Source organism: Nomia melanderi, chromosome 10, assembly GCF_051020985.1.
Source record: "Nomia melanderi isolate GNS246 chromosome 10, iyNomMela1, whole genome shotgun sequence".
NCBI classification, from domain to species: domain Eukaryota; kingdom Metazoa; phylum Arthropoda; class Insecta; order Hymenoptera; family Halictidae; genus Nomia; species Nomia melanderi.
Window position 1 is genome coordinate 9,985,903 of NC_135008.1, and position 12,461 is coordinate 9,998,363.

A 12,461-nucleotide genomic window follows, 5' to 3' on the forward strand; every position below is an offset into this window, starting at 1 on the left:
GCAAAATAGACGACCATACTAAAGTTTAGCCACCTATTTTATTAGCGGTTATACTTTATTTTAAACAATTAGCACAATTGCAATCACAATTGATGTTTCTTAATTTGTAATTCTAATTCTTGCTGATTATTTTATAAGAAAGTAGTTGAAGTTTGTGTAGTAATCACATCTAATATTCTAATCCTTTTAATTTTCATCTAAATATGGCATTCAGAGAAAATATGCTTATCTTCTGCAGAATTACCGTATAAGTCCATTAATATTTTTTACTTTTCGTTTCTAAAGTTTATCATTTCAGCAAACAAATGCTCCTAACGAATATGTCCTGTCAAAGAGATAGATACCATGAAAAATTCACTCGATGACAATAACTACGCGTCGTAAGTGAACATACAACAACCATAGCAATTGTGTCACTTTCAAATGAAATGGAACGTGGATGAAACGAAAGTTGCCGCTATTTTGGTATAAAATGTTCGCCACGGTGTCTGTGATCTCGAGAGTACACGTTTCATTCGATAGATTATCCGAAGAGGAACGGATATGTAGGTCACGTTATAGATCTGTACACATAGATGCTTATTATCTAGTTTACCTCCAAACATCCTTGACACTATTGAAATGATTGTGGAGGAATCGAGGCAGTGATGTTATGATTAATTAAAACACCGAGTCACAAAGTTCTTTGTCTCCTGATGGGAACATAGAGAACGTGCGTCTTAGCACGAATCATTTTTCTCGATGTGTTACGATATGTCTTTGAACTGTAGACACTGTCCACGAGTTGCACATGCAGAATTTACACTACCATCCATAAAGTATTGTATGCACATTTGTTTTAACCCGACATACGTACAGACTCTAACACAAAGGGTGAGGACACGATACATCGGCGAAGATTGATTCAGACTGTGAAGGTAGAAAGTGCATATGTTACATGTAGAAAGAATTAATATGTTTAACAGTTTAGCCAATAATGGCTGCAAACCTTTCCATTAATGATTATAACTTCACAGTATAATAATTTAACTTACTGTATATGAAACAGGTAACAATATCCATATTTTGTTAACCCCTTCACTTACAATATCGTGCCAGACTCGTGACGAAATTTTGAACTGAGTTTGAGGAAACTAAGTGTTATTTATTTTGTTTAAATATAAATTAAATATTACTTTTCTATTATCAATCGTAAAAGTTTGTGGTAAATGTGGACATACAATAAGCACTAGAATGTTGTTTTTAGTTGTATTGATCATAGGTAAGAAATAAATTTTAGAATAATGGATTAATAGAATGTATTAGAATCAGAGTTGGGTAAAATAATATTTTCCCTCGTACGTTCCTGTCTATTATAACATGATTACTCTACTACCCGTTCCTACGAATATGTGTAAAATATACATTCTACATAAATAAATGTATAATACCAAATCAATTTTATTACAAAGATAATATAGCAACATAATATAATGAAAGCTGAGAAAGAAGATAAAACAGGTATAAATAAAAATAGACAAGATTCAGCATGTTAAATTCCATATAAATTATTAATATAAGTTTAACTGTGAAATTCAAAATTTAATATTTCAATGATCATTCACCGGATCAGATTAATTATTTATATAAACTTTAATACTCGATACTTTAATACTTTAAACACTTTAACACTTCTTTATAAAACTACATTTTTTAATTTTATGTCCATGATATCTAAAAAGTGTTAATGAATATTGTTTTGTATGCTTATAACAAACTTTTATAACTAAAAAATATTTTTCATATATATCTAAGTAAATAAGTAAGTATATATCGATTCAAACTTCATAATGGTGATCACTGTATGAAAGCAGGTACAAGTGTCATTGAACACAAAATTGAACTTTCTTTGTTTTGTGCACTGGACAACAGCAATTTGTTGACTGAGAAACTATCAATGAATCGTCTTCTAGTTCTGTAAAAGGAACAGACGTGGCAGTTGCCTGCGATTTATTTTAATTTACGTTAAAATACTTTTCACGATCTGGAGGTAAAGGAGCTGCGAAGTATTGAGTCTACATTCATGGTAGTGTAACCAGAAATCATTGGAATTCTAGAAACCATAAGATTTTAATTCTTTATAAACGCGAAATTAACATATACAATTAAATTTTGTTCCAGTAAAGATGGTGCACGTTTACTCATTGATGTCCTTAGCCGGTGCGATATTGATAGCGTCGTCTTGTTACGCGTTCATCTCGTTACGTTCAGCGCCTGGTAATGTTCTTTTCAAACTTCTACATTCCTTTTGTTCAAATAACTTAACAATACCGTTAAATTTATTTCGTTTAGAAACTATCGTAGATAAATTTTTAATAGAAACTAGCAAGTATATTATTGCTATAATGCTTTTCCCTAAAATTATTTCAAATATGTTAAAAATCAGAAAGCAAAGAAAGTATTTTCAAGTAAACAAAATACTAAAGGATACCAAATTATAATAAGACCTTGAAAATTTCTATATGAATCCTGATAATTCGCACAATACAGTAAGATACTAATAAACTATGCTTAACAGCTTAATTTCACTTCGTAACTTACTGAAACCTTTAATCAAGGAGATTGTAATTTAATGTACGAAAGATGAATAAATTTGTTTAGTATTTTCTTCCGCGCTCAAACTATATACCAAATAATACATTCCCTCATTTTATGGAGACGAGCACAGCAAACAAATGATTTCGTCTTGTATCCGTCATATTCTTTCACAAATAACCCTTATTCTCTCTTTACGACGAGCGGTAACAGTGACCAATCATAATGTTTCGTAAGATAATTTTCGTGAGGCAATCAGGAGGAAACGTCATGGCTTTCCATTGCAATTTAACTGGTTACATTGTCTTGCTAGCAGTAAACATTCCCCCTGCCTGGAACGTTGTGCCGTTTCTGGAAACCGAACATAAGGCCACTGCTGATCAATCTTCAAGCGTGAACATGCAGGAGATGAACGTTGACAAGGTGTCGCAGACCTCTGATGTAAAGAAATCGACACAGGCTGCTGAACATACTGTTCCTCAGGACAGTATACGCGATAAAAGAGACTTCGTTCTGGAAAGCATGGAGAAAGATACGCACTCCACGAAAACGATCATTAATGTTGCAACTAATTCTGCAGAGGAAACTACTATTACCGATAACACGGCGTCCATTCCAAGGAATGTCATTCTCCTTTTAGTAGCGGAATCTGGTCGAACAGACTTATGGAAAGACTTCAAGGCAACGCACTCATTTCCGGTCGAGGGATTCCTCCAGGTACGATTTGAAAGATAAAAATTTGGTAACATACAGGTTAACTGATTTAAGGTGATTACCTTAAATACTATTAAGTAACGGTTTATTTAGATTATTTAATATTGGATTCACTTGGATAAATAATTATATTACAATCTGTTTAAATGAAATCTCAATTATGTCTAAGAATTCAGAATAAAGTTTTATTTATGTAATTGTTTTGAATTAATTATGTTAGGCGTGTAAAATTATTGCATCTTTTTGTAGGTCCCTTTTCATAATTTACATATTTTGATATAAGTGATCCACTTTTATTCTGTTCTAATGTAATTAATTCCTGACTTCATACAAATGATTATTTACATGTAAAGCAGAATTTTATACAAACATTACGAAGGTATTTAACGATATATTCCGTAGAGCTGCCATAGCACTAAAATAGAAGGTGAACGGTTTTCCTTGGGCGATGCATTAATTTCCGATAATAAGGACACGGAATGTAATTGCGATCACTACCTAAAATCGAATGTTGCTGCACTATTGATGTGGGCACGAGATGTTAAGGGAATGGCAACAGGTTAGTGAGCATATGTAGATACTGACGTTATCAATTCTAAACAATTTCTTCAAAATGCTTCTTATTGCAACAAAATTATCAAGTTTGATGTTTGCAATATAAAGCATGGTGATCAAAATAGTGTGTTACACTTTTCAAAGTGTATAGGTATGCACTGGTAAAGAATTTACGGTTTACGGTTTAAGATTTACGGTTTCATGTAGAATAATCTAATATGTAGTATTCGTTCGTACTCAGGCACGTTATTAAACTCAAATTTCACGATTCCATCATTGTTCGGATATGAGGAACCACCTAGCGTACCAGAACTCGATGAGTTGGATGGGAACACGAAACTGAACGTGCGCAAAGCTAAATCCGAAATTCGCCCTGATTGGTATCTGATCGACTTGGGAAAACCAGCCAACCGTGCTTCATCGATGATGTTTGCACCAAATATTCGAGAAGACGGTGAGATTTACTGTCCCTGTAGCCTAATATTTTTACATTTCTGTGTATAATGCGTACTGGATGCCTGGAAATATAGTAATAACAATTTGGTTCTGACATAAACATTAATATCTATAAAGTCCTTAACCACAAGTAATGGTTACATTTCTAATTTAGTCGTTAATTCCGATTAACAATTAAATTCCTTTCAATTGTTCACTCTGATTAAGGGTTAAATACCTAATTTAATCTATTAACGATTAAATATATGTTGATTTTAATCTCCATTTAAAAAATCGATTAATGGTTAATTACTGATATTCATTCTGTAATGAAATTAATCTTTGATACGAGTCTTATCAAACCATTTCTGGTTTGCCTTTGATGTCGTTCACGACCAGGATTCGAAGAGTTTAATCAATGTTCGATGATTACTATCATCAATCGATTAAATGAAACGCCAATTTCACGACGATTAATTTTCTTTAGTCAGCGATTCGTGGTCACTGACATTAATTTTTTAAATGAATCGCTGATTTTTCGACGATTTACTTTTCAAATCGTAAACATTAATTAACAAAACAAAGTAAATATCGTAATCGATTAATACCTATAATCAATGTCCTTTTTTAATGCTAATGTTATTTCTTATTTAACATAGTGTAACTTCCCCTAGAAGTTAACTCCTAATGTAAAAAATTAATATTTACTGTATTGACCATCGTTGTACATGACATGTTCTCATTTTCCCCTTCATTTTTTATTTTAATTTTTGAAATGCCGTTGAAAAGTATCCTACGAAATAAGATAAAAAATGGCATTACTTAAGAGATAACAACATAAATTGTTATCGTTTTTTAAACGAAAGGATTATAGAAAATTATAGTGGAATTTTGTGCGTTATAGGTACAGACGATTCCGCATGGAATGTTTTCGATATGTTCTCCAGAATAAGAATGGCCCTGTTCCGCTCTCTCCTCGAGTCCCTTGGCGGAAACGCTGGTGCTTCAGAGGACCCCGGTACCTTTGGCAGATCGCATCGTATGCCATCTAATTTGGCTGATATAGTTAGGGAACTCAAGTCTATTCAAAACCAGAAAGGCTTCATATTGGTCGCTGCAACGCCTGCGAGCGAACTCAATTCCGTTATGGAAACTCTACAACGAGAGGTAAACGATTTCACGTTGATTCGATAAAATAGTTTATTGCAATGTAAATTATTTCCACTAGTAATTGAGCGTCTATCGTTTAATGTGGTTCTAACAAGTAAATCATTTTGCGTCGATTCGATGAAATAATTTCTTGCGATGTAAATCATTCTGCATCGATTTGATAAAATCATTTCTTGCAATGTAAATCATTTTCACCGGTAATTTAACGTCTATCTATATTTTATGTAATTCTAGCACATAAATATTAGGAAAATAATTCAAATATTCATAAGAGTTCTCTTTCCATAGATATATAATATTTAGCTAATCGTTTTAATTTGATGTTTCTAGTTCGATTTACTTCTGTCTTAAAAAGGATTTTGTAATTGTTAAAGTTCACAACACCACAATCTTAAAATCAGAGGTTTCAATGTACATTCTCTATTTACTTAATTATTTTCGTTCCTTTTTATTATTTATAGTTACTATCAGAAAATCTCCAAACGCAAATTCATTGATCTTTTCGATATATATTTTCCTTTAATTTTTAGATTAAAATATAAATGATTAATATTTGGTAAATGTAAGGTATCGGAAGATGTGCTCGTGGCGATAACCGGAGTCTGCACACACGACGCGAAACCGATACCATTCTTCGCGTCAGGACCGGGTGCCAAAATGCTTCACGTTGCGATAACTGTTTGGGATCTCCCTACAACTATTAGAAACATCCTGGCGACTGGGTGCAAGGATCCTAGTTGCAGGGTACGTCAACACGAGCTTGCACCACTTTCGATTGCTGAGCACAAGGTTACATCCCAGGAAGAAACTGTTTTCAAGAGACCGTCGCGAGACACAGCTGAAAAAACAGTAAGAATTTATCATTAACGCTATTTTTACTGTCCTTTTGTGTATATCTACATTTATCAAGAAACAGTTTAAGAAAATTTATTGAATTGTTTAATATGGCTAAATCAATGTTATAATCATTATAGGAAAAATCGAAAAATCTATTGAGGAAATATGATTCGGATTTGAAAATAATTTTAAACCAGTATTTTAAAAGGTGTCTTCTGTCGCCTTTAGTACAAATAAAATTTTAACATATTAACTTTCCAAATTAAGTCTTAAACTTTTATTTTGGTGACTTTGATATTTGCATACTGATCGAAAAATACCGATGTTCTTTGGATTTATTTATCAAAAACAAAATGTTCTGTTTTGTAATGTGTCTACATTCAGATTATTTAGATTTTTCCGTAGACAAAATCACTATGACTAGCATTAAAATACAATTACTATAAGTATTTATATTATTTTAGAGAATAATGCTTTCATTTACATAATAAAATGTACAAAAGCTTAATTAATTCTATAAGAATTTATGTATAAATCATTTCACATACTGAATATTGGGAAGTGTTAAAAAATATGGGCATTCTTCTAGAATTGGGCGAATGTTGATAAATATGGAATGTCCAATACTCTCGTTTCCTTGTTGTAGTATTTAAAATGTCTTAGGCATATGTAAACTTTCGTGACCGACAGTATGTATCCTGAAACTTTTCTTTTATACGCAGTTTAATCGTACATAAAGACATAGTTCATTACACAACCGTAATGGCACACTACGAAAAGTTGTTCGAACCATTTTGTTAAATTTAAATGACCAGTTAGCATTTTAAAGGTCGCGAATACAAAAGTTATAGTCAATTATACCATGATATCATTATATTTGTAAAAATACGTTGCAAATATGAATTATGCATCAACGCCATTGTGTACCTTGAACGGTTTAAAAGTATTTTAAATTCGATGACTATTTTATAGAGACTATACTGATAACAAATGGAAGTAAATTAATTACAAGAGACCGACATAACACTTAACGTGTTAAACGAATATATATTATTAATAGTAGTGATGCAAATAATAAAATGATTTTTCCCGCAATATATTCATTATTAGATTTAGTAAGTGAAAGTTAAAGGATTAACTCCTTGTTCCATGATTTACCTTTCAACTATAATCGACACGATTACTTTTCCATTAATAATTCATTTAAAAGAGAGAAAAATTCTAGACATATCCTATGTCTATATTTCCTCTAAAGTATAATAATTAATAATAGAAGAATAATGTTTCATTTGAATTTAAAAGAATCAAATAATATTTATCCTTGTTAAATTCTCTTTAAAATCTTCACCAGAGTGTGATACATTGTTTTAAGGCAAAGGTTTACTATGTACTTATTACTTTTTCTTTTTATAGTAAAGATAAAAAGCAAGAATTATTAATTATCTGATATCACAATTGTTACGTTACACTATTATATAGTTATTTACGCTACTAAACATTTTTCTTCGACATCAGTTATGTTACGAGTTATAATTACTTTCTTGCTATTCAGAAAGTTCGGTCATCGATGACGTCATTACAGTTAACGTGTTAATATACGAAAAATAATGAAACCGAACCCTTTAAAAGTGTTAATGTCAAGATTTCGGTAATATTAGTTTTTCTTTCATTTCGGTAACTATAAAATATTATAGAAACGTCACATTCTTTGTAGTTTTGTAATAATTTAAGAAAGCTACAGGAATAGCTCGATAACAACTGAATGCGCATTCCTGTGCAGGTTGACAGTTTAAAACCGGTCATAAACTACTGCTGCTATAAATAGTATTCTTCGATTCCGTCCTAGACATTGAACCTGTGATTATTTCATGAATTATTTTGTTACGTTCATCCGATCATATTACAAGCGACCAACATGTTTGAATGTTTTCGTTTCGTTTAATTTATATAAATTTCTCACAATTTTGACGATGCTTTGTGGAATTTCTAAAAGAACATCGATTTCGCATCGGCACCTTGTGGACAACTTGACATTGTTAGTTCTGATATGACATCGACAGGCCAGCCTGAAATTAACCATGACCTTAGGGGTATAAGATAAATCAGGTGAAATTCTAACATATGTTACAGTTATGCTTGAATCGATTTGTAACAGTATGTAAAGTTTGCTTTAATCCGCAAATGACGCTTGTTAGGTTCCTCAATCTTTCGACAACTGAAATCATAATCGTAATGTTTTCATTACAAACATAAAAGACCTCCATTTGTATCAATAAAAGAATAATTAAAAAGGTATATTCTTAAAAACGGTTTTCAACTGAAGTTTCATATGAAAATATAATTGTTAATATATGTATCATTTGAAATAAATATAAATAAACGTAGACGGTTAATTATTATTCAAATGAAAACAATAATTGAAAATATTCTGCAATGAATAATTTATTTGCAAGTATATACTTCTTTATTATCAACATGAAAGAATTCGATAAGAAAAATATGAAAAGGAATAAAGTTCTTGAAGAACATGTTCGTATTTGTTCTTGTGACTTTAGAAACGTACAATCGTTATATCTACATCGAAGAATGGAAACCAAGCTTTTCAGAACTTGAATTTTAAGTTACGTTAATATCTAAATAACGATGATTGATATAACTACTTCATCGTTAATAATTTATTAAAAAAAGAACAAATTTTGTTGCTTATTCTACGTCTACGTTTACTGCAAAGGTTAATAATTGACAATAGAAAAGTAATATTTCATTTAAAAACAATAAATAACATTTAGATTTCTTATATTCGGTTTAAAATTTTCGTCACGAGTCTGACACGATATTGTAGGTCAAGGGGTTGAAATAAAAAACGAGGATCTAAAAGAGGGACCGATATTTGAAACTGTGAACACAGAATATTACATGACATCTCAAATACGTATATCTCGAGGACTCATTGGTACAAGTGTTCTGTTTCGAGAACACGCCCAGTCTCAGATTTCATATCCACGACTGGTCGTAGATAACACAAAAAACTTAGTTATATATACAATGCCAAAACAGGAATACAATGCAACGATCTTTGCAGACACAATTTCATATCCGGAATGTTTGGCTAACTGACACATTTGCTCCAATTATTCTTTGTTATAAATTTAAATTGTACCCCCTCAAATTCTATTTAGTTTTATAAATTGATTAATCTGTTCAACACTATTATCATTTAATTCACATCTTTATTATGGACTGATAAAAATAATTCTTTTAATCATTTTCTACAGTTCTTAATGTACATCAAATACTTTGAAGAAACAAATTTAATATTGTTCCTTTTTATACAGGATCCCGAGACTAAAAAGGCTAGAAATTCGAACGAAAAGGTAACGTATAAAAACTCAGGGTAAACTAATTTAATTGAATAATTAATGTTAAAACAATGGCAATTATTTTTTTAGTATTTCAATGACTTATCTTGACTATACGTGTTTTATTTTTAAACGATTACTGCAGTTGCATTTGCAATTCCATAAAATCATCCAGTATTCAGTTATAATAATTTAAAAAATCTATTTTCGAAATCTTTATGTTCGATAAAATGGCGTAGTCATTGGAATGAACCGTAGCGGTAAAATGGACAGCTAGGGATTTAGTAGGCCTTCGGCATCAAGGTTTGAGGAAAATGAGAATCAACTGAAAGAGATACTCTGACTGTCTGTTACATTGCTATACCTCATTATCTTTTGTGACTGCTGTGATTGTTTTTGAATTCAAAGTAGCATTCAAAGTAGCATGCATGCCATATTGATTCCTCTATTACCATAACAATGCATTTGGAAAGGGGGGATTCTGGCCCCAATAAAAGTAGGTCATTTTCAATAATTAAGAAGAATAAAATTGCAACAGACATTTAATAGAATTCTTTGTGTTTTATTTAATTATTATTTCATTATTTTTAATATTATAAAGCTTACAATAACTTTTAATAAATTATCATAATTTTTATTATATTAAAAGCCTTATCAATGTTTCCTCGACATTTAGTCAATATTCTGTTGTTTCATAGATGAAGGATATATTTGTACCACATTATCATTACAAATATTACGTGATATTACTTAAATTATTATTATAAACATTCTATGAAAAATGTGCTATACTATCTTAAAATAATATTTGTAAAACACACTGTACAGTTATTGATTTGTTACTGGATGTTCTAATTATAAGCGTACAAATTTGTTAATCTATTGTTTGCAATTTTCAAAACATAAAGTTTTATGTTATATTGTCATTTGTAGAAGGAAATAAAGGACGAAGCGAAAGGAACACCATCGAATATTAGAGGAGGCGCGATCTCTGCTATAGAAGCAACGAAGTTCACTGCGATTTTCGGCACAATTGCATCAACGCTTGTTACGTTCATCCTTGCTTCCTAAAAATGCTTTCGGCGTTGATATTTACAAGGGTTGCCAGATGTTTGTCATTTTATTCTTCGAAACAAGCAACGCGAAAGTTTTGGATGGAAGTTATGTTACGATGATTTGTGGAATTCTGAAATCGGAATTAAATACTAATTCAACCATTACTAAATTTTGCTGATAGAACGTCAATGAGATTCATGGAAATTATTTATGTATACTATAACTTGCTTCGTTTGATGCAGATTTTGTTAAAATACATTGACAATTGAATAATGATCTGAACATCGTTTCTGTTAGACGAAAATTTTGTGTTGAATCATCCATTGTGGAGAAAAATGGTCAAAACTATGTCATTTAGAAAATGTTTTGAAACCATTTCGATAAGTACACTTCAGAAAATTTATACGACTGTAGTGTACGTTATGTCAGAACAAAAATTTATATAATTTTATAATAAGTACTGAAAAATTTGTAAACTTCTATTAAAAATTAATAAATCTATAATTTACTAAAGCTTAAAAAAATGTTTTGACTGCGTATATATTACGTAAGTATGATTGTTTGCTAAGAAAATTGTACACTAGTGAGAATTCATTTTGAATTCTCTCTTTCTTCTTTCAAACAACCTAGGTTGAATATGTAAATAAAATAATGGATTTCCTCAAAAACAAACACATTTTTATGCTGTTAAAAAATCCTGTAGACACAACATGAAATTATTCATGTAAATTTTTTCTTTCATCTCCATTATTTAAAAAACAATTTGTTACTTAACATTATATTAAAAACAAAGGCATCTTTATTATTCTGCAATTCTTTCATTGAAAATTATATACGAAGTATTTATTGTTTAGACAGTTTTCAAGGATTTCCAAGAACTTTGAATAATATTCAAGAAAATTCTATATAATTAGTAGGTATATTTCTTTGTATATATTTTGATTTCATTTTGAGATAATACCTATTAAAAAATCAAGTTTAGAAGTAATTTCACAACATATGAATTTTGTTCAGTGCAAACGACAGAAATTTGCAGTAATTTTCTTGTTATATTAAAGTTTCAAATTTATGTATAAATTATTGACGCTTATGTTTCATACTTGCGTAACTATGAGCTACACAACATCAAGCATTAAATATAAATGTTTTGTTAATGAAAAATTTTTAAGTTAAAAGTAAAATAACTGCATTATCATGAAGTTTCAGACTGGGGTAGTGTTTTTTCCAACTAGTTCCTGTAGTGTTGTACACGAAGTTAATGTACGTAATATAACGGTAACGTGGATTTCGAATGTAGAGCATTTTGATGATTATCAAGGAAAAAAGAACGATGCACCTCACGCAGCTACGCTACTTCCTGCTTTGCTATTATATAATTGTCCGATTTCAGGAGTTTCTAAAATTTGTAAGTTGCCACTACTTTCCCCACTTTTAACTGAATCATCCTTTACGCTTGTTACTGTGCCTTTATTGGCGTTTCTTTCAGACTAATGAAAATTACATCCTCCTGATGTACGAATGTATTTTTGTACATACATCTTTCCTAGCCGTTCGACATTTTAAGATAAGAATTCACACTCTTAAATTTACTTGCGAAAGGGGTCAATACTTACGCAATTCGTACAAAAAACAGTAGATGAGTATTTATGCAAATGTACAGATTTGGGATTAACGAATGACATTTGCCAATACGTGGAAGAAATAAATAAGAAAATTTTTTGAATGATGAAACAAAAGAAATAAACATTATATAATTTTCAT

General features: G+C 30.6%; 1 protein-coding gene across 1 annotated transcript; it reads left to right on the forward strand.

Annotated features, from left to right (window-relative positions):
* The first annotated feature begins 1,982 nt into the window (after positions 1-1,982).
* On the forward strand, positions 1,983-10,715 carry LOC116429731 (uncharacterized). Its single transcript, XM_076371542.1, has 10 exons — positions 1,983-2,065; positions 2,161-2,256; positions 2,888-3,110; positions 3,195-3,291; positions 3,691-3,847; positions 4,085-4,297; positions 5,183-5,445; positions 6,016-6,297; positions 9,621-9,659; positions 10,578-10,715. The coding sequence occupies exons 2-10, from the start codon at positions 2,166-2,168 to the stop codon at positions 10,713-10,715; spliced, it is 1,503 nt and encodes a 500-aa protein (XP_076227657.1). The 5' UTR covers positions 1,983-2,065; positions 2,161-2,165.
* The last annotated feature ends 1,746 nt before the right edge of the window (positions 10,716-12,461 follow it).